General features: G+C 43.1%; 1 protein-coding gene across 1 annotated transcript in view; it reads right to left on the bottom strand.

Moving 5' to 3' along the window:
* Positions 1-27,305, bottom strand: part of LOC111144450 (WW and C2 domain containing 2) — a 209,350-nt gene that overhangs the window by 91,892 nt on the left and 90,153 nt on the right. The window contains exons 2-4 of the mRNA XM_022498768.1: positions 15,172-15,281; positions 4,550-4,753; positions 3,671-3,747 (exon numbers count right to left, since the gene is read on the bottom strand). Of these exons, the coding sequence (XP_022354476.1) occupies positions 3,671-3,747; positions 4,550-4,753; positions 15,172-15,281 (391 nt within the window). The remainder of the gene's footprint in view (positions 1-3,670; positions 3,748-4,549; positions 4,754-15,171; positions 15,282-27,305) is intronic.

Raw genomic sequence — 27,305 nt, 5'->3', positions numbered from 1 at the left:
ACGGCCTTTATTGTGTTGAGGTGTGTTTCCTCTAAACCCACTTTGTTGAGAGTTTTTATCATGAATGTTTTTATGGAGTATGAATTTTTTAAAATATCAGCTGAATTTAAGTTTTAGTTTGTATGAGACATTCTATTCCCTATCTAAGGTCTAAGTACCCATTATGAATAAATGAAATAGTTTTTCCCCCAGTTTACTGAGAAATAATGGACTTCGCTGTAGAAATAATAAAGTTTACAGTAAAAAGCTTTTACATTCTTCTTCCTAAGGAACATTTTCTCATGAAATTAAATACCACTGCTAAAAGTTATGAGTATATTAATAAAAAGCATTGGCTTATTTATTTCACCATTTTCAAAAATGAGAAATAAGCTGTCAAGAAGTACTATTATCCAGGGGCGCCTGGGTGACTCAGTGGGTTAAAGCCTCTGCCTTCGGCTCAGGTCATGATCCCAGGGTCCTGGGATCGAGCCCTGCATCGGGCTCTCTGCTCCGCAGGGAGCCTGCTTCCTCCTCTCTCTCTCTGCCTGCCTCTCTGCCTACTTGTGATCTCTGTCTGTCAAATAAATAAAATCTTAAAAAAAAAAAAAAAGAAGTATTATTATCCAGTGTGACGAAGGAAAAGAAAACCCAATTATCACCAATACCTATGACGACACTATAAAACAGATGCTTTAGACAGATGTTCCTAAATACCTAGTTCCTCAATACTTGACCAACTAGCTCTAATTCAGTAAAACAAATGAAGGACATCTATGAATATTGTGACATCAAAATAATGAAGATGAAGTTAGTGTTTGTGCCTGAAAAATTGTTAGTGACCAAAAATGCAGGTACGAACTCAAGACACCAAAGCAATGAAGAGTTATTAGTTCAATCGTGAGTTATTATTTCTGTGGCATTAATTTGTGAAATGGACTGGCCAACACAGGGATTTTGACAGGGTAGGCAAGCCAAGAAAGGTCAGGTTAGCAAAATCTATGAGACTCTGACAAGTTACCCATCCACTTCTGAATGGCTGGGGTGTTCTGAAAGTGTTACCTGGCCAAAATGTGCACAAACAGCAGAGTGAAGGCACCATCTGCTCCAGTGTTCAAAACACGACAACAGCAACATAGACCATGAGGGCCACTTTGCTATGGGAGCATTTTTAAAAAGGCATTTACCCTGACAGGAAGTGTTAAATAAGCACCTATTCACTAATGAAAGAGACACAGAGAGTGTCACTTCTGATCTTCCATTACAGCTAACTAGGACTCTCTTAGAGCCTCCTCTGGAGGGAAGGACTTTCTTGTTTCTGGTGGAATTACACAGAACGCTTCTACTAATGTTTTCATAAATTAAACCAAGAAATCCAAAGAGAGGTTTAGCTTTCAAAACTACACACTTATCTCATGCTCTTCCTCTGAGAGCAAACAGAGAAGTTGTGCAAAAGAATATAAAACAAAACATTTATAGGAAGACGCTGGAGAACTACTACGGCAGCAAGAACTTGTGTCAAAAACCCAAAAGGTAAGGAAAGCCCATAGTCAGGATCCAGACTTGGTGTTCTTTTTCCTTGGAGGCAATCAAGTGTACAACAGAGTAGCTGACAAGTTGGGAGAACACAGTGACTGAAGCCACAGGTACAGAGAGCTAGCTACTGGCGGTCCCACAAAGCTGAGAGGTTCAGGGGAGAGATTTGGAATTTGGCTTCCATGGAGCAGGAAGCTCTCAAAAAATATCCCCAAAGTTCCGGTGGGATTTTGAAGACCTCTGCCCTAAGAGAAAAGGTAAACTGGAAAGAAACCTACTCTTTGAAAAGGAATGAAGCCCAGATTTCAGCTTGAACCATGACCGAATCACGGTTACCTGCCTCTGGCCTAACTGCCCTTAAGAAGCAACACTAAATCCTCCCAGAAGGATGACAAGATCATCCCAAACCTCAAATTACCCTTACACGTCTTCATATAGAACATAGGGCTCTTAATAAAAAGTAAGCAGCTCTAAGAGGCTTGACCAAAGGTCACGAAAGAAAAACAGACCAAATTGAAGAAACCAACAGAAAGGAGATCAAGACACTGCATTGATAAAGACATGGAATTTACAGCTAACTGTGATTATTTTATTCAAAAAATTACAAATCCATGCGCAGAATTGGGCAAGGAAGCAGAGATAAAAAATAATCCAATAGAAGTTTTAGAACTGAGAAATACACAGTGGGAAATTCTGCTGAAATCCTGAAAAAAAAAAAAAAAAGATAAGAAAATCCCCAACTGTTTAAAAATTAAAACCTTTATATGAGAAATCATAAAGAGCTGAACTGATAACAAAAATACAAAATTCAAAACCTGTGGGATGAAGACAAAAGCTATCTGTAGAAAGTAACGTAGGCTTTAAGGGTAGATATTAGGAAGTCAGAGACCCAAAGCCCTCTCTCAGCCTCTGCTAACGGTGAAGCATGTCTATTTCCCAACACGGCAATCCCACTCCTGATTTCATAACAAAGGAAAATGTGTGCCTATGTGCACCGAAGATATATATCACAGAAATGTATATTAAGGCATATTTTTTTAAAAATTTCATTCATTTATTTGACAGAGAGAGAGAGAGATCACAAGTAGGCAGAGAGAGGAGGGGAAGCAGGCTCCCTGCTGAGCAGAGAGCCCGATGTGGGAGTCAATCCCAGAACCCTGAGATCATGACCTGAGCCGAAGGTAGAGGCTTAACCCACCGAGCCACCCAGGTGCCCCAAGACACATGTTTTAGTGACCAGAAAGTGAAATAAACCCTAATTTACATCAATAGTAGAAGAGATAAAGAATTTACGGTACATACACCAAAGTGGAATACTTGCCATAATGAAGGCAAATGTGGATGAATCTCGACGTGTTCAAAAGAGGCCAGGAAAGAATACATACGGCAGCATTCCAGTTTTAGAAAATTCAAAAGAGGGAAGCAAAACATTCATCTACAGTGTTGCCCGAGGCCAGTGTTACCTTTAAGGAGAAGGGCAGTGACTGACGCAGTCATGGGAAAAACGTATTTCATGATTGGGATACAGGCTGCACGAATGTATTTTCTTGATGACAGTCTGTAAGACTCCAAAAATCAAGGATAAAGCAGCTCTGGTCTTAGCAGCAGTGCGGTCAAAAAGATTTAGGGTAAAGATCAGGAATCAATCCATGAGGAAGTGTGACGAACCGGTAAAGTCTCAACTTCGAGAAGGAATGACGTGGGAACACGATTTGTGGGCACCTGTAAGTACTGGGCTGTCCTGGGGGAAAGCAACTACACCGAACCCTGGCACATTTTAGCATGATAAGGGAAGTTCCTGAGACTTGAACGTTGATTTAATACACTCAGTATATGCTAAGTATATTGTAAATGTCATATTAATATTATGTTAAATAAGTATATTTAACATACGAGGTATATAGAATACGCTTAACCTACTGTAGATAACACAGCTGCCCAGTAACGGGACACATGCCTCTGTAACGACATTCTCCATTACTGAACATGTGGTCACCAAGGTAGGACCGCCACCCTCGGGGTGGAGGCGGGAGTGGATGGAGGAGGTTCCCGCACCGAATGGAGAGGACGGCTGGGCACTAAAGTCGCTCCCACCACCTTCAGACTCTATGCATGTGTTAAACAGAGAACCACGATTAAAAAATATATACCTTACCCTTAAGCGTGTAGTGGAGATCTCCGCTTTTAAAATATCGGGATCATATTTAGTACTGGATGAAGAGCCTGAGAATACTTTTCAGAGAGAAAAAAGAAAAGAAAAAAAAGTAACTTTTCCAAGTTGCAGAACTTGTTCTCGGCTTGGAATTTACAAACTCTAAAAACGAGATTTACATGCTTCTGTGGATACTTACTTTAGAATTCCTTTATTGTCATTCATCAGACACCTAGATATAAAAAGTAATCTTCAAACCTTTATCATTTTTTTCATAAAAACTCAAGAAAGAGGAATGTCATAAAGACCACGGAGCTTACTGCTCTCCAGAGTTCATGTCTACATCTAAACTCTTAAAGGACCCTACGGTACATGCAGCTTGACAGAGCTGTGCGTTCCCCAGAAACTTCTAGAACTTCTGAGCCCATCCATACTGCTTCTTTAGATAAATCAGCTCCAGCTCCAGATGATCAGTTTCTGAGATGTGAGAGAGTGACCAACAGAAACTTCATCCTGGCCAACAGTTCCAGCACCTCCCGCTAAAAATCGTACAAGGGGTAGCAAAGGGGGCCAAATTATTTGCCTGGATCCTAACAGGTGAAAATGAACTCATAAATAAGTAAAAGACAATCACGCAGAGGAAGGAGCAAAAAGTAGAAGGGATTCATTATCAGCAAATTGGGGAGAGGGATGGGGACTTCAGTCTGGAATGGAGTCAAGGGGTTCAACTGTGAAGTCTGTGGGGTGCCCTCACCCCCTTTCATGGCTTCTGCCCACAAAGGAGCAGGATGCAAGATGAAATTCCACTGAAACCCAACTGGCCTTCCCTTAGCTACACTTTGGTCCCCATTTCCAGAGTCTGAGCAGTCACACTGTACTTACAGCTGGTGTGAGAACTTGACTTTTCCTTGTAGGCATCGTTTAATCGGACATATTCATCGAGGGCCAAGGCAAGTCTCTGTTCTTTCACGTGGTACAGCTCCTTCTGGGTCCTGAGAGTGTCCTGAGCCACCGAGAGATAGTCCTTGAGCATCTTCTCCTGCTCCCCCCTCCACTGTTTTCGTGGATCTTCAATCTGTGTGGTTTCTGAAAATACATTAGGTGGGTTATATTTTAGAATTTAATGATCTTTTTTTGGATCATTTAAGCTTTATTTAAAAAAAGAAGTTGCTAGCTTTAATTCTTATCTCCTCCAAGCAGTTCCTTAGTATTTATGAAGTGACCTCGCCAGAAATCGGATAGAGTTCTTGCTTTGATTTTACCCAGTGGCTCACCACACCATCCACCCCATTTCAGATCCTTGTTAACAATTTATCCTCACTGTGAAGCCATCGTACACAACGTTGCCAAAGGAAGCTTCCTTCACCGGGGTCCCGCCATTCCTCTCAAGAATTTCCTGGCTCCCCAATACCTACAGAATAAAAGCCAAATGATTGATGCCGGCATTCAAGGTCCTGAGTGATCTGAACCCAATCTACTTCCCATGGCACACGTTTCCCTTTACTTAATACAGGACACTCTTGCCACATTGCCCTTGACATCGGCGCCCCTCAACGTCTCTGCTGGCCGACCCCAGATCCTGAACTCTGTTACACGTCCACCACAATCAGTGGAGAAATCGTGAGAAAACACTTTGAAATGTTTATGGCAATTCAATACAGTTATTGTATATTGTTGACTCTACTAGTGTTCGGGCTTGCATTTTATCCTTTTTTCCCATTTTCCAAATATTTCATTTTTATTGTATTTTACAAAAGTATCAGTCAGTCCGTAGTGGATTTGAAAACTAAAAACAAACCAAAACCAAAAACAAAAACAAAGCCAAAAAACCAAAACAAAAAGAAAAAAAATGAACCAAACCCTGGTCCTGCTTGGAGAATAAGCTAAGGCACCGTTCTTGGTTCTGTCTGTTGGATACTAGAATCACCCAGGGAGCTCTTAAAGGGGAAAAAAAATTTCCCAGCCCAGTGAGAGTTTCTGTGGAAGAACCCGTGCAACGGTAGGTTTAAAAGTTGCAGAGAAATTGCAAGGAGTGCAAAGAGCCCTCTTCTGCAATGGCTCACGAGCTGCCTTCTCCATGAAATTATTCAGAGTACCAGCCCTGAGCTTGCTCAGACTTGCCCACTTTGCCTGGCCCATTCCTCCAACAAAGGCTCTGGCCTGTGCTCTGGCTTTCACTCCTGCCTCCGGACGGACCCAGGAGCTTCCCACTGTGGCCCCGAGAGGGTGGCCCGCCCCTTCTCTTGGGAACTGTGAGTAATACAAGTTGTTTTGATGGCGCTGACCGCTTCGCTTCGTGCTGCCGTTCGGTCACCTCTATGAACTAAATCACTTACTATCCAAAAGGTTGGGTTATATGGGTTGGGCACTGTACCAATATGAGAACCTACTCCTGACGAAGCAGAATAGGGAAATTAATTTATCAATTTGCTGTAATGTCCAGGTACATATCCTGTGTTTAAAATGTTTTTGCGTGGGAGTCTCAGTCTTAATGTACCCCAAGCTCTGTGTTTCTGGTTGGCCCCAAAGGCCGCAGTAGGTCAACACCCAGACAATGATCTGAGGTGATCTGATGTGGACACGAGAATCTCTAGGGCCCAGGCTGGTTCTGGAAATGTCTAACTACCCTGGTCTCTAAGGATAAGGGATAACACTAAACTGAAGGGGTTCAGCTGGGAAGCCTGGGTCCCTTAGGGCTTAGAACGGTTCTGAGTGATAAACCAAATGGCCTGGGTTGGTCAGACACTGCAACCACCGCCTCGGGCCTGGGACCTTCACTCCACAGCCACTGGGAACAAAAGCTGAGCTTCTTCTAACGTAGTATTTTGAACACTCATATTTATGATGTAAGTATTTCAGCACACAGAAGAGGCCTATCTCATGTAATCAGGAGGAAAAAAAAAGGCTTGGCATCAATGTCTAGAGATGCAGGAGGGAACAATCCTGATCGGACGGTCTCTCCAGCCCTGACAGACATCATCACGGTGGGGCAGCTTTGCTTTCTGGAAAATAAGGGGAAAGGGCAGATACCAGCCAATAAGAGCCTAAACTTCTCAGTTTAAGAAATTTGTTATAACTCAGGTCTCTGGCGATCCAAATGTGTAATATTTATATTGCTTCCAAATCTAACTGCAAGTCGACTCAAAGTACAGAATTCATCCTCTACCAAATGGAAATTTATGGTCTTACAAAAGTTTTCCTAACTGTGGCTGACCAGTAATAATCCTCCCTTCCTCGTGGTCTTGTCCCTTCAGTATGAGCTAGACCTTGTGATCTGCTTCCAATGAATACAAGGGAGAGGACGTGACAGGTAGGACCTGGGACCAGATCACCAAGGGCTGCGACTGCCAACTGGTGCGTCCCTCCCTCCCTGGTGCTTCGTGGCTTTCCTGCTGAAGCCAAGCATGATGCTGTACGCTGACCTAGGGAGAGGCCCATATTCAAGGAACGAGGGGGGTCGCTGGCCCTCAGCCAACAGGGAACCGAGTCCTGCCAACAACCACGTGAGTGAGCATGAAAGCAGATCCTTCTCCAGTTGAGTCTGGCTACCACCTTGAGGACCGCCAGCCTGTGAGACCGTGAGCTAGAAGATTCCGCTGAGCCTTGCTTGGATTCATGATGCACAGGAACCGTGAGATAATAAATGTATTTGGAGCCACTAAGTTTCGAGATCATGTGTTATAGCGAGAGATGTAAGTAAGAAGCCGGACAGCTCAAGGGATAACACGAATTCCAACTGCGTATGACAACTGTGGACAGTTATAATAGTTAAAGTATGCACGCCTGGTTCTCTCTCAACACCTTCGGGTTTTATCCAAACGTCTTTTCCCTACATATTGGGGAACGGGCATACTTGCCACAAGATACCTGTTCAGCACTTAAATTGCCACAAAACACTGAAAGTAACACGGACTGACACTGAAATGAATAAATGATAATAATGATAAATGATCCACATTGGGGCGCCTGGGTGGCTCAGTCAGTTAAGTGCCTGCATTTGGCTCTGATCATGATCTTGGGGTCCTGCAATCAAACCCTGTGTCAGGCTCCCAGCTCAGTGGGGAGTCTGCTTCTCCCTCTGTCTCTCCTCCTTGCTCATGCTCTCGCTCTCTCAAAGAAATGAATTTTTTAAAAAATCTTAAAAAAAAAAACCCACACGATCAGCATTTATTTGGCTAGATCAGCAGAAACACTCTGTTAGGCTGGTTTAGATACTGTATGTTACAAGAGCTTTATGGGAACATTTACATTTCTCAAATGCTGTACAATGCAAACGTGAGCTACAAAAGAGGGTTCCCAGATGCACCTCAGAAGAAGGTGTCTGAAAGCAGGATTGTGCTTCACCTCCTCTGGCTACATGTGTTGAATGGACTTGTAAAGAATATTTATTAAGTGCAAATGCTAAAAAAAAAAAAAAAGTATTATGAAAATGTGGTATTTTTGAATTAAGACCTGGTAACCTTGGGAAAACACCGTATTAGGACACAATAATTTGCATGATGTCTGCGGAAATGTCCCGTACCTCAAGGGAATTCACACTCCATTGGTTTCAGGTGTGGAACTTTATACACAGAGAACATGTTGTGAGTTACAAGAGCTTATCATGGAAGATGACATTATTCTTAAAAGGAGTGTGATCCCTGTCTGTCATGCCTATTTCCATTCTTTCTGCTGTCCTCGGGAAGAATGGGTGACACAAATAGGAGGAACTGTCCTTTTCCTTCTTCTTGGAAATTACCCGCTAAGCTTATTATCCCCTGTTACTTCTACAGACAGGTACCAACCATCTACTACAGGCAATATAGGGGAAATGAGATGTTCGGATGTGAGGCCCTCCTTTCAAGGAACCTACAAAATAGAGAGGAAAATGTGACCCATGAGTTAAAAAAACAAAAAACAAAAACCACGAGTTTGTCCAGTAAAAAGTGCTAAAACCCTTGAGAGGAGGAAGGCTAAGAGCCAGGGCAGTTTAGACACTGGGTTTTCTCTGGCTAAAAAAGGAAGGTTCCACAGAAAGACAGTGATGGAACAGGGCTCTAGAAGGTTCCAGACAATGGCCCCTCAGGACCCAGTGCTTTACTTTTCCAGACACCCCCCTCCCAGACCTCCACAATACACACAGCAGCCTTCAGCGGCACCGAATTTCTTTCAACAACCCCTGCGTTCTGTGGCCTCTCCAGACCTTTGGCTTGAAGGCATGCTCTCTCTTCTTCCAGGAAGGTGGCCTTTTCCCAACCCCCAAGCCCAACCCCAGCCCCTTCTTCTCCAGGCCTGGTTAACTCAGTCATTCTTCAGGTATCAGCTCAAAGCACTGCCTCTAGCAGCCATGGCTACACCCTTCAGAACGGAGAGGACACTTGTTCTTGTTCTCGCTTGTTCTGCCGGCCCAGCAGCGGTTCTTCCCACACTCTGCTATATTGTCTCATTTCTTCCCCACTACTCCAACAGGGACGGGCCCACGGTTTCTTGAACACCAGGTTAATAAACATGAAACTCATTTTGCAAGCGATGGTGTGCCACGAAGGTTCTAGGCAAGGCCAAGAAAGGATCTTAGGTGTATTTGAGGAACATGATCTGACAGAAATGTGAGGTTCTACTGTCTCTACATAACTCTACTAACTCTACAGAAGAGTCAATATGATTGTGCAGAAAGTTTTTTGATAACAGATTAAATGTTAAGTGAAAAAAGTTTATAAAATCATATATATACTATAATCCCACTTGAGATATAAAAATGTATTTAAAACTCTGAGTGTGTGTGTGTCTGTATGTATCAATATGAAAAAGTCTGGAAGAGGTTTAGAATACTTCGTTCTCTTTGGGCTGTGTGAATACAGATAATATTTTTCCTTCCTTTTATTTATCTACATTTTCTACTTTTTTCCTACACACATGCATTATTTTTATAGTGTTTTTTTTTTTTAAGGGAAAGAAACAAAAGACATGAGGTAATGAGGGTCTGAATTAGGAAAATGATAGCGGACAAGTGGCTAAAGGAGCAAATCTGATACTACGGTATAGATGAAACAATCTGTAAGAACTGACAAATGATTCTACATTTTTCGATGTAGGAGTCATGAGGACCATAACGTATCAAAAAATAATAAAGTCAAAGGGAAAACAGAAGAACCCCATTTTGTAATGGCAAAGTGGAATAGTGCTGTAGATGGAGGGCAGAGTGCTGGGGGATGAGGGTGAGGTCCTGTCTTTGAGAATGACAAGATGTGGGGACTGTAGATATAGCAAATGAGGGGAGAGAGAAGGAGCAGTCTACAGGAAGGAAGGAAGGTTCCAGGCACAAGAAGAAAGGCACTATTATCTTCGTCCCCTTCCATCTACGTGGAAGAAAGGGACTACTGGGACTGGGACTAGACCTCTGAAGTGACAACTATATGAAACATGTAGATCATTACACAGATTCATGATACTGACAACTGTCAGTTACACTCACTAAAAATCAGTATCATTACCGCCGTCATAGGTTTTACTAGGATATTTTACGTGTTTAAAAATTTTCTTTATATTTTCATAGTTTATCCTCGTAGGTAAATATAAAGGATGAAATATGACAGAGATGAAGTAGGAGGGCCCCAAATTTATGTCCCTTCTTCTAAAGGAAACGGCTCCATGTGAAATATTACACACACTTGAGAAATTTTCATCAAATTTAAACACAAAGTGAGGTGCTTCAAAACTAATACAGAGGAGTGCAGTGTGGGTAATATGGAGTAAGCGTACGCTATCCAATCTCTCCCACTGATTACAGATAAAAACCAAGGACAGCAAAGAGAAACAGAACCACCACCACCACCAAGGACAGCCCACATAAAACAATCAAAGGAAGACACTGCACAGTTAAGGTAGAGCAAGGACGACTGTGGAAGGAAGTTGGGGACTCACAGAACAACCGTGCGGCAGTAAGTCCTAGCTCATTGTGTCACACCTCCCTTATCTCTTATATTTCCCATATCCATGGGTACTGCAAATGGGTGCGATGAAAAAAACTCCAAGACAAAACCCACTCTCTCTTGTCAGAGGACTGAGGGGGCACCTGCAACCATCCCAGAGAAGCCCGGAAATGAGCTGCAGCCCCATGGCGGGCAACAATGGTGGGAGGTTGGTGGAGCGGTGGCAGCCCACACCGCAGCCTCCTGAGCTCTCGGCTCCGCCTGAGACACAGGCAGTCCCGAGGAGCATTCGATGGTGTGCGGCGAGGCTAAAGCCGCATCGTACTTGCTAGAATACCAGGAAGAGGCTCCAGGGGAGCCAGAGATCAGGGGGCAAGATGACAGAGAAGAGAGCTGAGGAAGTCTCTAAGGTGGTTGACCCTTTTTAAATTGGGTTGTTTGTCTTCTTAATGTTGATTTTCAGGAGTTCTTTATATGATGTGGATACGGGTTCTTTGTCAAGCTCAAGGTACTATGAATACTCATCCACGATGCGGTATCGGCAGGCTGTTCCTTTAAAAATAAGCCGAGTGAAAGATTCCATCCACAGAATTGAATGTACTCAGTTTATACAAAGTTCTAGAACAGGCAAAACGAAGCCACTGTGGCAGAAATGAGAACTATAGCAGTGGGGGAGGTGGGACTAGAAGGGGACAGGAAAGAACTTACTGGGGGGATGAGATTATTCTGCCTCTTGACCGGAGGGGCAGTTACAGAAGATTTTTACATTTGCCACAATTCACTGAACTGCATACTTAAAAGCTATGCATTTTCTTTTATATAAATGAGACCTCCATTACCAAAAGAAAGAAGGAAAAATTAAGGTAGAACTCTAGAGCTACCCAAAAAGTGATTAATTTCTGCTTATGGTGATAAGATCAAAACTTTATAAACAATACTTCATAATTAACTTTTAGTTACAAATATCCCCCCCATTCTCTACACCCCCACTAAAGAATTCTATCATAAAACACTTAAAGTGGAAAATACTCATTGTCAAGGTCAAAGTGACAACTATATGACTTATATTATACTTCTAGGTATTTAATAGTGTTACACAGAAATGGTATTAAACGGCCAAACAGGCTTGCCTTCTTTCTTTCTTTCTTTCTTTTTTGGTAAATAAAGATAAAATAATGCTGAAACTATACAATGTCAAGACAACATATGTGGAGACCAGCTGTTATGAGAAGATAATACCATTTGTTTCCCAAAACTACTTCACAGGAATGTCTTTAAGATTAATGAGATAATGGACCAGATCCTTCTTAGTGGGAAAACTACTTGATGTGGGGAATTTGGGCACTTTAGGGCACAGTAAATCCATCAGGCCACTGGGATACCATTATTGCAGTAAAGCAAAATGGGAGACATAAAAACCTGTATTCTAAATAATTAAGTTTTTAAATATTCAGAAGGGTATGCTCTGAAGCATAATTTATACTTGAACTTTACTTTCTTCAAAAACAAACAGAAAGCTTTCAATGTGTGAGTTAAACAATAAAGCTCTTCCATCCTTCTAACATTTAAGAGTTTATCATAATACGAGGTAGCCAAGGTTAAAGAAATGAAGATACGGTCACTGTCCACAAGAAGCTCACCATTTGGGGGGAAAACATACAAATAAATTATTTAAATGCAATGTGACAAATGCTTTTTAAAGATCCCTAAGTGCCTGGCACTACAGAAATACCTGGACAGGGCACCTTATTTGGAATGGGGGTGGGGACCCGGTGGAGGACTGGACACCCGAGGTGGCCTGTGGGAAGCCAAGAGGCCTGGGAAGAGAGTGTTTGGGGCTGGAACCAATTGTCACAAAGGGAGGCAGAAAGCCAAGGAACCACACGGCACAGGGACAATGTCTCCCAGTACCTGGACAGGCCGGAGGAGGGCACGCTAGTGGGGGCCTATGGGGACAGGATGGAAAGAGCCGCCTCGTAAGAATCAGCTGCATGCACCTGGAACCCTAGACAAGACTTACGAGATACATGTGGCAGCCATCAGCTTCAGGGAGTAGCTGAGGTCACAACCCATGGGATCCGTGGGCTGTAGACAGAAGGCGACTCCAGAAATCTTGACACCAGGGACAGGCAAAAGGAAAGAGGGCAGGAGCCGCCAGGTATGTTTTAAAAAAAAAAATTCCAACAGAAGGTATCATGAAATCCAAAGGAGTAAAGCACAAAAGGAAATAAACCCTGGTAGCAAGGTCCTCTGTCAGATAAAGGAAGAGGAGACCTGGTGTCGTCTGGATGCGACCCCAGTGGGGTCTCAGGTGAGCTCTGTGACAAGACGGAGAACAGGGTCCACAGCGCAGTTCACGCAAGCTTCCCGGGCGAGGGGGAAGGAGGAGGTCACAGCTGGTGGGGGTTTGGGCTGAATGACCGTTTTGAGTTCAATGAGTGAGGCTGGGCGGAGAGAGCTGTTATTTGTGTCTTTCGGTAGCTCTGGTTTGGTTTCATTGTGAGAGTTGCCAGGGTTTAAAGAGGAAGACAAAAGAATCACTAGATAAAGAAATGGTGGGAGAAATTTTTAAAACAAGAAAATGATGGGTAAAGAAATGAAAGAGGAGGATGGGACATAAAAGTTATTAAGAGGGGTGCCTGGGTGGCTCAGTCTGTTAGGTGTCTGCCTTCAGCTCAGGTTATGATCCCAGGGTCCTGGGATTGAGCCCTGCATTGGGCTCCCTGCTCCGTGGCAAGTCTGGTTTCCCCAGATGCTCCCTACTCGTGGGCTCTCCCGCCATCTCTCTCAAATAAATACATAAAATCTTTAAAAAAAAATTTTATGTATTTATTTGACAGAGATCACAAGTAGGCAGAGAGGCAGGCAGAGAGAGAGGGAGAAGCAGGCTCCCTGCTAAGCAGAGAGCCCGATGAGGGGCTGGATCCCAGGACCCTGGGACCATGACCTGAGCCGAAAGGCAGAGGCAGAGGCTTTAACCCACTGAGCCACCCAGGTGCCCCTCTTTAAAAAAAAATTTTTTTTTAAAGTTATTCAGAAGGCTGTTAGGGTTGGGGGTCCAGGAGAAGCCCTCTACCACTGAGATCGGAAGGAAAGCCCGAAAGGTGGCTTTAGGAACCCGAGAGCCTACAGGTAGCCAGATGGAAACTGAGGGAATTAAAATGGCTTCTCATTTTGGGGCCATGAGAGCTTAGTTCTGTCGAACCAGGACAGGGAGGTTTGTTTCTGCTTCTGCAAATATTATTTAAGGAAAGAAAGCTAAACTTGCATGAAAGTGAGTTTAAATAGTTAAACACTCCAGATATTCCATTGAATTATTTATCTGCAATGACATTAGGAGTTACAACTGTTCAAAATGAACTGAATTTTACCAAAAGTTGTCCCTGCCATTATAACATAAAAATATTTGATGTCAATCATTGATAAGCAATAAAACCCACAAATAACAATACAATTAAGAGAGGTTTACTAAAAAATATAAAAATGAAAGCTATAAAACCCACAATGATGAATTCTTCAGGGAATCTGGACAAGCTTTCGGGAAGAGATATCTCTCCACAAAAGTCACATTTCTTCTAATCGCATGCTACAAACCAGTAAAGCTTACAGAAGCTATTACTTCTTGTTATGTTGAACTAATGTGTGCATAAACGCTAGTTCCAACTCTACGCACCGATGTTCTCCTACCACAGATTAGGAGCTATCTGCATTCGCTGAAAAACTGATTTAATTCTTCCAAGTCCTTGCTCCTCCGACCCCTCTGTCCCATCTACGTGTGAGAGCGGGACGGCTTTACAGCCACTCCCCATGCTGCCTGCAACAAACAGCCACCATGCCAGGCACCCCAACTGTCCTCTTGTCTGGCTCCCTGGCTGCCGCTCATTGGCGGGGAACACTTTACTCTCCACTCTCAGTGGTCTCCCCAGCGGAGCCCCTCCACCGCTGGCAGCGAGTCCTGCGTCCCCACCACACTGGGACTGGAGCCTCCCAGCAGATCGCCAGGGGGCTCAAAGCCTCCTCCCCCAACTCAGCATGCCCCCCATGCCTTCAGCCTCTGCAGATGTCAGGCCTGTGTGCCCTGGTTCCGTCAGTTCCGGAACCCTTCCCAGTCATGCTGGGAAGTGAGTATTTGCACAGATAAAAAACAGACTCTGACAGAGAATCAGTGGAGGATATTTTCTCAAATTTGATAAAAGTACTGTGAGCAGATTTTATACATAAACATATATAGAGATATACATATGTATATATTTATATTTACATGTATATATTTACATGTAACATGTGTTTACATGTTACATGTAAACATCCTTAGGTTTCTAAGAGACCACTGTTATTAATATGGGCTTTTTGTGCCTCCAGAACACTCACCCCCTACCAGGCAGACGGACACACAGACAGATTCGTTTCTCTGTCTCTGCCCCCAAAAGCCCAACATACATGCAGGCCCCGGATTACACAACAGGCATTTCAGGCAATATTAGTCACTGAGAAAGTGGGACTTATAATAAAGAAGTTCACTGTATAAAGCGTTTATGTTTTTGTCAGACTCGAGATCTGGGGAGGGGATCACTTTTATAAAAAAGAGAAACTTACTGTTGACGTGATCGATGTAGTAGACGCCAATCTGTGGGTCAAAGCCTGCTTCCCAGCCCCACGGCAGCTCATCCCCAACACAGTCCGCGAACGACAAGGGCTTCGTTAACCTACGACGGACCAGAATAAATGCATGGGTGATTCTTTCCATCGAGCCACATTAGGTCAAAATTCAGTACCGTAACCACAAAGAAGACGAGTCTAGGTAGTATTTTCCTTTTGTTCTTGTGTCTAGAGTCTGTGCTGCTGTGTATAAAACCTTAATGGAAGAAAACAAGGATCGAATACAAAGATGAATATTCAAAAAACTAACAGTAAGTCCTAATACCCTTTGCAAAGTTCTAAGGTCATTTTAAATCAGAGACAAGTCCAAGCCAACAGTAAGGAGGCCTGGCACCCCACGCTAGCTCTCCAGCTAAATGGCTCTCCCACGACCAAGAAGAATTCGTCCCTGGATTCAAATCCTGGCCTCATGGAAATTCTCACGCCAGCAAGTCTAAGATGAGATCCGTATCAGGCTACGCTTATTCTGGATTTAGACGCTCTTGTACAATGAACTGAACACTCACTTGACCATGAGGTCCACTATGACCGGTGGGACAAGTACGTTTTATTTTTGTAGGTATCTTACACGTACCCGTTACTTGACACAATTTTTCATGGAACCAGACACACAGACTACTGATGTATCAAGGTGCTGTGACCTTTTGAAGCTGCCTCAGGCTTTCTCTTTAAGCCTTAAAATGATTGGGGGAGACTACAGTTTCCTAAGCAGAGTACGGGTTTCAAACTCAATGTTGAATTGATGTTTTTTCTCTCTCCCTTTCTTCATTTTTGATTCTGAGGTTCTCCGTGGCTCTCGGAGCAGCCATGAGCAGGCTAACAGTACAGGTTAGCGAACACCCCTGCTGCTGGGTGGCCGGCGTCAGTGGACACACCTTCCCATTCAGCACACGGGCCCCACTGCCAACAGGGCTCCTACGTACGGAACCATCTGGAATCCTGTTTTTCCATGCTAATGAGTATCCACAGTGTCAGAGTTCAACTGAAATACAGCTCGTTTCCAGAATCTCATCCTTCCTCAGAATGACCAACTATGTCACCCGTCCTTCAGAATGCTGGGAGGACAACATGAAAAGGAGGGAGAAACCCTTTCCTCCCAGGCCTCGCCTTCAACAGCCCCCTCCAAGGACAGAAAACACAGTGGGTGAAAAGAAAGGAGCGTCTCCTTTTCTCTCAATATTCCCAGAGCCTGAAATCTGTTTCTGCCGATAGCTCCAGGGACACTGGCCTTGGAAACCAGTTTGGCTGATGGAAGTCAGCGTGAGGAGAAGCAGCTCTGACCCCAAGGCACTAGGACACCGCCTCACTGGGAGCCTCTGTCTACGCCACTTGGCAGTGGTGATCACACCCCCTTACCCTTTCCTTGCGATTTAACTGTCTCCTAAGATTAATGTGAGATTAAAGAAGAATTAACTTAGAACAGTGTCAAGGACGTGGTAACTAGTCAACAGATGTCAGAGATTATCAATACGAGCACAACCCCTGAATTCTCTTATTTGTTCTCCAGAGGAGGGAGTCAGGCAGTAGTTCTCAACGTGTGGTCCTCATGACCAGCAGCATCAATATCCAGGCTGGTTAGAAATAACAATTCCTGGGCCCTCGCAGGGGCCTACAGAATCTGAAACTCAAAGGCCCAGCAATGCATGATGAATCAAGCTCTCCGGGTAAATACAGAGAATTTGGGAACCAGTGGCTCAGAAGGTAAGAGCTTGCAATCTGCCATCAGAGACCTGGGTTCCATCCCTTGTCCCTTGTCTACCATTCTCCTGCTGTCCAGCCTAGAACAGGTTGTTATTCACCTTAAAAACCCATTTCCCGGGTGCCTGGGTGGCTCAGTGGGTTGAGCCCCTGCCTTCGGCTCGGGTGATGGTCTCAGGGGTCCTGGGATCGAGTCCCACATTGGGCTCTCTGCTTGGCGGGGAGCCTGCTTCCCTCTCTCTCTCTCGCTCTGCCTGCCTCTCTGCCTACTTGTGATCTCTCTCTGTCAAATAAATAAAATCTTTAAAAAAAAAAACCACACATTTCCTGATCTATTTTTTTGGGGGGGGGTTGCCGATTGTGAAATTTACGTGAGAATAAAACAGGATCACGCTCGGTGAATGGTTGGGCTTCAGTATAGGTCAGGTGAGTGAAATGAGCCTCAGACACATTAGGCAACGCACCCACTAACCAGCAACTTGTCAGATTTACTTTCACAAACCTGGAGTCAATTTGAACCCAATCCAAGTCCTAAAACACCCACGCTCTCGTTTGTGCTTAAATCCCATCTTAAATCATAAACTGCCCAGGAAAACTGACAAAGGAATTAGATACTGTATCAAAAACTCCCCTTACCATAGGAAGTGGCCTTGTCTTTACACACTGTCTAGAAGACTGACCTCTGACCCCGCTGAAAAAGCTGATTATTAGACAAAGCCCCTGCGCCAGGTTACCTTGCATTGTATTCTGTTCTTTCCCTCACTCCTTTATCAGTGCTGTCTAAAATGCACGTGCATCCTGAAGAAATGAGTAAGATTTGTAAGTTTAAATGATAAAAGAGTGGTATTACACAAGTGTTATCCTGGGACCAAATCAGCATGCTTCAGCCTGAGTATGACAGGAATACATTTATTACTCTAAGAATGAGAAGTCACAAAAGCTTCAGAACATGGGTTATGATTGCAAATTATGGTAATTTGACTACACTTGGAAATAATCCAGTTTTCCTATTAATTGCTCAACAGATGATAAGCATTTTATTAACTGTCACTGTTCTAAGACTAGAATTACATGTATAGGTATACATGTAATTATGAACTCAGTTAAAAAAAATTCAGACGTTTCCATTCCTGGAAATTTTCATGCAAAAATTTCTTTGTGGTGTTACTTCAAAAATCAATTAGATGCTTTGTTTTCTGTACCTGGATAAGTACCTATCTTTTCTCCGCACTCCATCAAAAAGTAAAACCCATTAAATACATATGTATAAATTTCTAAATGTTAGAATTTAATTCTGGTCCAAATTACAAGATACAAATAGAATAACAGTCTCGGATACCAAACAGAATTAACCACTCAATTCTGCTGCTATCCTGATAACGGGAACATATTATGATGACATACTAAGAACTAACATAAAACAAAAAGAAGTTAACAGATGCACTCCAAAATTAGCAACAGTATGACTTAGAATAAATACAGTAAGCAGAAATGTTGATTAGTTTCTAATTTCTTCCTCTTGCTTTCCACAAGGAATCTCTGAAACAGTCCATCTTCCTTTGATGTTGAGGAAGTGAATATGGATGGAGTTTGCTTTCTGTTGGTTCCCCACAAAGGAGCAACATCATGCAAAAAGCCTGAAACTAACGAGAGTCTTTATGCTAAATTCCAGAGATTACTCTTTGCTTTAAAAAGCCTTCTTTTGCACCGTGACTAATGTGAAGAAAATGCGAATTTACTACAGCGCTTTGCCAATGCTCACACACAAAATTTGAACTTGGCACAGTGTCTCCTCTCTCTGAGGGCACTGCATCATCCTTCCACACGATGTCATTTAGGGCTTACTGTCAATCGCGGATACCTGTCCTGTGACACGAGACACCTGCCACACCCAGACAGATTTACTCTTCGCAGTTATGTGACAGTGGATGCCGTATGTGCGCACACAAACCCCCAAGCACTGAGTTTGTACTAATTGCACTGAAAGAAAAGGCTCTTCACAGAAAAAGTCATTCTCGGGTTAATAAAACTCTTGCCACAGTTCAAGTCCCCCAAATGTATAGTTTACCGTGAAAGTGTAAGGTCTTCCCAGTTATTTTATTTATTTTATTTTTTTATTAACATATAATGTATTATTAGCCCCAGGGGTACAGGTCTGTGAATCGCCAGGTTTACACACTTCACAGCACTCACCATAGCACATACCCTCCCCAATGTCCATAACCCCACCCTCCCTCTCCCAACCCCCCTCTCCCCATCAACCCTCAGTTTGTTTTGTGAGATTAAGAATCTCTTATGGTTTGTCTCCCTCCCGATCCCATCTTGTTTCATTTATTCTTTTTCTCCCCCCCAAGCCCCCGATGTTGCATCTCATTTGCTTTGTGGCACCTGCCGCTGTCACCGTCGGGCTAAGTCAAAGCAGAGTCCACACTGCGAGCTGTCCGGGATACTACAGGATCTGCCCACACGGACACCGCTGAACTTGCTCTGCAACAGGAAGGAAGGAGGCGTTTCACAATCTAAAGTTTAAAAGGAGGGTAAAACACCAGGAATCTTTCTAGAGGCCTGACAGAATATTAATTTGTAATGATGTTAATTAGGCCCCTCGGCACATCTATGTGTTTCTATCGCTACAGAGTCAGGGCAAGCAGCAAAGGGACAGAAAGGGGGAAATCCCAGAAAAGGGTGAGTGGTGGCAGCAAGAAGAAAACAGCTCTTAGGACAAATACAGACCACTTCAGAGGAGGGTGATGAGGTTAATTTCGTATCTTTGAGGAAATTAGCTTAAATTCTTCAAAATGAGCCATATTAGACAGGAGGACTGCCAGACAGGGACGGTCCTGAGCCCAGTACACCAGGTCAAGGAGGAGCCTGGATGCCATGATGTAAATGGCTCACCCAGTGTGTCGCAGCTGCGGAGCCCGACCATTTCTCCAGGCCAAGTTCACGTCATCTTTGTATCTGCTTGGGCTCTGAGACAGCTCTTTCCTGTGGTGGCCAGAGATCTGGTCTCCCTCGAACTTTTACCCACTGGTGCTCGTTTCCTCCCTAGGTGGCAAAGAGAACTAGCGCAATCTTTCTTCTGCATGATGGGTTTTCAAATATTTGAACACAACGTTCTTGTTTCCCCAAACCTGCTCTCCTTGAACCCAAATGCCTGGTTGCCCTCACTGTTGCTCATACCCTTTCTCTACTCAAAAGCCTGCCAATCTCCTGTCTGTAATCCCACCCAATTCTCCCTGCTTTGCAATCACATCCCATCAGTTAGTGTCAAGTATGAACATCCTCTTGTATCGTTCATTGTTTTCCCTCAGCCTATAAATCTACTCAATCCCTCCACCCTAAAAAAATATATTAAAAACTTTCCTCAAATCTTCTCCCTTCTCTTTAATGTTCATTCCCAAACCATTTCTTCATTCTAACCTAGAGATTTTAAATCTGGAGGGCTTCAAGGAGACCCCGTCAAAATCTCCCTTACGCTACCTAACCCATCCTAGAGCTACTTCACGAATATACACCTGAGAAGGCAATATTTGTGCGTGACTCACCTTTGAAAGACCACACTGCTTATGCTGTTGATTTGGGGACGCAACTGTATTATTTGCAAAAATGTCAATGCTTACACTCTTCTAGAAGTCAACTTTTACATGTAGTAATTATACTAAAAATACAAAACATTCCCTGTTTACCATGTATAAATGTGTGCTTTACGTCCTCATAAACCTCTGTGAAGTACATACAAGTATTACTGCCATTTGAACAGCCCATGCGGGACAGAAACTTAAACTCTAATCCGGTAAGCACGGGACTGGGTAACACGTACCTCTTTCTAGTCACCATCTGCACTTTCCAGCCACTGGGCTGGTGATCCCGGGTGAGCCTGGCACTGTTCTCTAAAGTGTGCGTTTGGCTCCTGATACAGATGTGACTCACCACCAGTTTCTGGAAGATGCAGCAAGAAAGGGGCCCTTTCAAAAGTTCTGGAGGGAGAAGGGAGGGGTCATGATGCCGAGGCAGCATTGCTGGGCAGAAGGGTATGCTGGGGCCGTCTATATGGCCCAAGAGGCTCCTGTGGCCAGCAAAGGCCACGCGCCCCACGACACAGGCCTTCACGCTGCCCACCTTCGCAACAGAGGCTCCTAAGGAGTAGGACATCAAGTACAATCACAGAGAGAAGGAAAGAGACATATCAGGGACACACGACTCCTGTGTTCTTTGACGATTTGACCAATGAGCAAAAGTTGCTTTTTAAAAACACTTATCTTTTTGATAGGATTTGTAGACCGAATTGCAATTCCTAAGTAATATTATATACACGCAATTCTGAAGCAGGACGTTATAAAATGATTCGACTTAATTGTTTATATTGTTTGCCTATTTTAACTAAAAAAAAAAGTTGGGGGGCGCCTGGGTGGCTCAGTGGGTTGGGCCACTGCCTTCGGCTTGGGTCGTGGTCTCGGGGTCCTGTGATCGAGTCCCAAGTCGGGCTCTCTGCTCAGAGGGGAGCCTGCTTCCCTCTCTCTCTCTCTCTCTCTGCCTGCCTCTCTGTCTGCTTGTGATCTGTCATATAAATAAATAAAATCTTAAAAAAAAAAAAGTTGGTATCTGTAAGGCCAAAATTGTGCACTGAATTTCCCACAGGAGCTCTTTAACGTGAGTATCAGCTTAGAAATGCTGGTTTCGAGTGTGGCTCCCAAACCTACATGTACATACAACTCATCTAAAAGGCTTATTAAAACAGATCCCTGGGGGGCACCTGGGTGGCTCAGTTGGTTAAGGAGCTGCCTTCAGCTCTGGTCATGATCCCAGGACCGAGCCCTGCATTGGGATCTCTGCTCAGAGGGGAACCTGGTTCTCCCTCTGCCCCATGCTCGTGCGCTATCACTATCTCTGCCCCCAAAATAAATAAAATCCTAAAAAAACAAAAAAAAAACAAAACAAAACAAAAAAAAACGATTGCTGAGCCCATCCCCAGTTTCTGCCCCAGTAGATCAAGGTGGGGAACCTGTATTTCTAACAAGATCCCAAGTGATGCGGGCACTGTGGCCCCTGGACCATACACTGAGAACCCCTAGTTAAACCACTAATCACAGCCCTAATCCACCCAGGCGATGGAGAAATGAAAACAAACTCAATTTAAAAATGAAACTGGAGGGGGTGCCTGGGTGGCTCAGTGGGTTAAAGCCTCTGCCTTCGGCTCAGGTCATGATCCCAGGGTCCTGGGATCGAGCCCCACATCGGGCTCTCTGCTCTTCAGGGAGCCTGCTTCCTCCTCTCTCTCTCTCTGCCTGCCTCTCTGCCTACTTGTGATCTCTGTCTGTCAAATAAATAAATAAAATCTTAAAAAAAAAAAAATGAAACTGGAGGCAGAAGCCTTGGCTTCAGAAATACCTATATGATGAAAACTATGTTTATGTAATGTTTGGACAAAATTAATGGCTTAATAATTCTTACTGAAGTCGTTTCATATAATTTTAAGTAAACTTTTTTTCCCCTCAAAAAACACAAATTTTTTAAATAAGTTCTTGAAAAGCAAGGTTTTCTTTTTCTTTCTTATTCTCACCCACATACAGAATAGTAATAAATACTCAACATCATTAGTCAACAGGAAAATGCAAATAAAGAGCATAATGAGGTCCAGTTCATACCCACCAGGATGGCTATAATTAGACTACCAGCACCCCCAATATGAAAAGTAACAAGTGTTGACACAGATGTGGAAAAAGGGGAAGCCTGTACATTGTCCGTGGGAAGGTGAAATGGCGCAGCCTCTGTAGGAAACAGTTTGGCAGGTCCTCAAAAGTTAAACACAGAATTACTGTATGACCCCATACTCCTGCTCCTGGGTCTATGCCCCAAAGAACTGGAAACATATACCCAGGCCACTGCAAGCCCATTCATGGTCACAGCAGCACTGTCTACAGGAGCCAAAAAGTGAGGCACCTCAAATGTCCACCTATGAATGAATGGACAGAGCACGTGTGACATCTACACGCAATGCAGTATCAGCCAGCCACGGAAAAGAATAGTGTGGCTACAGCGCTACAATGCGAGGGCCTTCCAAACATTAGGCTAAGTAAAGCCAGATCCCGCAGATCACACAGGGTGTGATACCTCCCATATGAAATATCCAGTATAAATAAACCCAGAAAGATGGAGAGTTAGAGGGGTGGCTGTCAGGAGCTAGGGAAGGGGGTGAATGGGGGAAGCTGCTGGAGGAGGATTTTGGAAGGAGAGAAATGGTTCAGAACCAGATAGAGACGGTGCTTGCACAACAGTGTGAGGGCAGGAAATGCTACTTTAAAGTAGCTCGTTCCGCGGTATGTGAATTTCACCTCAATAAACAATTCTGAAAAAACAGTAACGAGTCCTCACAATGCCAAGACTCCAAGTGAGTAAGATCTCTTCACAAGAGGAAGTTAAATAATAAAAATATGTGAAAATGTGCAACTTCACTCATAAAAAAGAACTGCCAAATAAAACAATAATGAGGCTTAGTTTTAAGCCTGTTAGGGTATCGAGTTTTGTTTTGTCTTGTTTTGCTTTGTTTTCCTAATGAAACTCAGTTCCGGTGAGGATGCAGAGAATCAGTTACTTTCCTTTGTTATTCATAATTCTGTAACTTGATACGATTCTTTTAAGAAACAATTGGACAGTATTAGAAAACCATTAAAAAGTTGATAACATTTAACCTAGGAATGCTATTCTTACCCAGTATTCCCTGAATCCTGTCCCACAGGACCACCCCTCCAAAGACTGGGCGGCTACCTAAGGCCTCTTACTAGCCACTGTCTCCCCCATAGCCTCCCAGCTTCTCCAAGGCAGGGCCCATTCTACTCTCTCCAACCCTAGCAAAATACCTACTTCGTCAGGTCAGAATCCGCGTCAATTGAACGGACGCAGATTAGAAACAAAGACAGTAGTGAAAACAATTATGGAAGGATTGCTACTATTTTTTAAATTTTCAATTTACATAAATGTAATAGTAAATGCATTTATTAAAAGAATAGGATGAAGGTTAATATTTAGGTGATCACTGATAAATATATTAATGAATCGTTGATAATAAAGACTGTGGGACAAGAAAGGAGAAAAATCTCTTGATACTACACCAAAATGTCTGGTCCTATAACTTACTTTGGTGTATTATAATTACATTATGTATCATAAATGAATAGCTAAACAGAAAACAGATTCTTAGTTACAGAGAGGTGAAAGAATTTATCGCAGGTGTTACAATAATTCACCCACTTTTTAAAAGTATTTTCCCCCACAGACTAAAACAGAGTGGTCAGCAAACACTTTAACCTGAACCTCTTTTCTCTCCTAAGTGCCAAGAAATATTTGCCCATTGGATCATTTGGTTTTGGAAAAGAGTTTGAAAATTTAAGTAGATATGCCAGTAAAGAGAGGAATGCTGGTGAGAGGAAGAGGGCTTAACAGATTATTATCCAAACAAACAAACCCACCAAGACTGCCTCATCCTCCTACCTACAACTTGAAGAGCACGAGCATTATGGCTGCCATCACAGGTAAGAGCTATTCAAGGACCAGGACTGGAAGATGCTGGGGGGATTCACTCAGGAGACAGTGCTCCAGCCAGAATAACAAAGAACTAACCTACAGCACACCCCTCTGGACAGCTACAACCTTACTGTATTCAAGTTCTTTCTTAAAGAGGCTGACTCAATGATTAAAATGATCCTGTACTACTTTTGTCAAAATCTAAGGAACTGGGAAGATATTTTTTAATCCCTATAACCCTTATTACATAGGGAAAAACCCTAGTTCACAGTGTGGTTCACTCCAGGCTACGTTTTTCTTAAATAAACATATATACCCGTATACTGAAGCACATATAATATTATGCACATTTTTATAAGATCGGAATATTAAATTAAATTAACTATACACTATATTTTTGAGCCTTGCCTTAAAAAACACAAGTAATACATTCTCATTACAAAAAATATATAAAATAGAATAAACTATTTGTAAAGTCCTGCCTTCATTTCCCTATAGAAAGATATATATTCCCACACTTTGGTATCTTTTCAGTCTATCTAAAAATTCACATGCTATGGCAAAACGTATGATTAGGCTCATGCTATGTGCATTTTCTATGACTTTATTTAGTTTGCAATACAAGTTAGAAATATTCCAATGAGCATAACTACACGTTTACAAGTTAGAAATATTCCAATGAGCATAACTACACGTTTACTTCAATATTTTAATATCTACATACATGGAATGGATTACAGCCCATTATTTGACAAATCATCAATTAAGAGACATTAGTTTCATCCTCCTTCAAGAGAAATGTTTCTGTGTACATGCTTGCAAATATTTTCAGCAGTGTAATTATTTTTTAGAATGAATTCCTGGCAGTGAGTCAAAGGATATACATATTTTTAAAACTTCAAAACATCAATATATATTAGAGAGATCTTAAAAGACATATTAGCATTTAAAATTTTTAAGATTTTATTTATTTGACAGAGAGAGAGAGAGTAGGCAGAGAGGCAGGCAGAGAGGCAGGCAGAGAGCGAGGGGGAAGCAGGCTCCCAGCTGAGCAGAGAGCCTGATGCGGGGCTTGAGCCCAGGACCCTGAGATCATGATCCAAGCTGAAGGCAGAAGCCCAACCTACTGAGCCACCCTGGTGCCCCAGCATTTAAATTTTTCAAATATAAATTTAAATTTAAATTTTTAAAATACTCTCCTCCACAATGGTAATGAGCACCCATTACCCACGTTCTACCACACCTGATACAGTCCTGGGGAGAGGGGAAATCTAACAATTACTACATAAGGTGTGTAACTTTTCCGTATGTTTACTTGCTTCCTTTTGTCCTTTGTAAAAGTGTGCTGTCTGCCCTCCATACTGATTTGTAGCAACTTGTAATACATGTTGGCATTAATCCTTTGTCAGGATGCAAATATTTTCTTTTCCGAGGATATTACTAGTCCATGAACTTTGTTTAGGGTAAGAAAAAGAATTGATTATTTAAACATAGTGGGAGGGGGCATCTGAGTGGCTCAGTCGGTTACATGTCCAACTCTTGATTCTGGCTCAGGTCATGATCTCGGGGTTGTGAGACTGAACCCCAAGACAGGCTGCGTGCTCAGCAGGGAAACTGCTTGGGGTTCTCTGTTGCCCTCTTTTCTCTGCCCCTCCCACCTCTCTAAAAAATAATAAGAGAAGAAGAAAAGTCTTGCAAAACTGGATTGACAGGGGAAAAAAGCTAGTTCCTATATCTTCCTTCCAACTGTATTAATTCCAGCTAAGTCAAAAGAATTACATGTGATAAGTGAAGCTAAAGTATGAAACCCACAGAAGATACACAAGAATTCTTTATGACTTCTGGGTTCCATTCCTATATCCAGTGTTTCAAACTACAGTCCTTTAACTCTTGCCACTGAAAAATAAATACAAATAAAACAAGATCATGGGATACATTTCAGAGAATTCCTCACACAGATGTGAAGCTTACAGCTGGCTCTGTTAAAAAGGCAACTAAGTATTAGAAAGGTGTTAAAGACATACCAGCACCAGAGTGACTCTCTCCTTACAACAGAAAAGTTAACAGGACTAAAATGTACTTAATGTGATGTCCCCATTCTAGGACACCCTCCTTGGGAAATCCGGTCCTAGGCCAATGGAAGACCCCAGCAAGGAGAACCATCATCGGGGACAAGTTTTAATTGAGGAAGGTGAACCTAACAGCAGGGAACAGAACAGACTAAACCAGCAGCTGTCAGGGTCGACTAGTAACTTACTAGAAATGCAAGTTACCAACTTCCTCCCCTCAAACCACTAAATGAGAGCCTCAGGGTAGGGCTCCGCCCTCGGCCTACCTCCCCGATGCCTACCCCAGGGGGAGAGCCGCTGGTATGGAGAGGGGCTGAAACTGCTCGGTTTTCCATTTTACCATCCAGTAGTAAGCAACGACCAGGGAGAGAGGAAAGCAATGCGGCGGCAGCGGACAGGATGCCGTGAGGGAAATAATAGCATCTGAGGACGCCAGGGAAGAGAAAAGGCTCCTATAAATGTGGGGTTCCAGGCAGGAGTCCTTGAAAGTCAAAGCTGGATCCTGAAAGGCTGGGGGTGTTCTTGAAGCAACGCACTCACTCAAGAGGAGAGCAGTAACAGGAAGTCTCCGGTTCTGTGGTTTGAGCATGGTCACTGCAGCATGGGTAAGCAAAATTATCGGGAATTAATTACCTTTAAAAGATGTGGCGTGTGAAGTGCTAGAGGGACATGCAGGTGAAATACAGTCTGAAATTTCCACAGGGACATCAGATAATGGATGAGATGAGTGCGCCAGGCAAGGCGTTGGGATGTACCCACATTTAATGGGACAAAAGCAGA

This window comes from Enhydra lutris, unplaced genomic scaffold (genome assembly GCF_002288905.1).
Source record: "Enhydra lutris kenyoni isolate GAN:26980312 unplaced genomic scaffold, ASM228890v2 scaffoldscaffold11, whole genome shotgun sequence".
Lineage (NCBI taxonomy): Eukaryota > Metazoa > Chordata > Mammalia > Carnivora > Mustelidae > Enhydra > Enhydra lutris.
The sequence above is the reverse complement of the archived record's forward strand: the minus strand, read 5'-3'. Positions and strand labels throughout refer to the sequence as shown.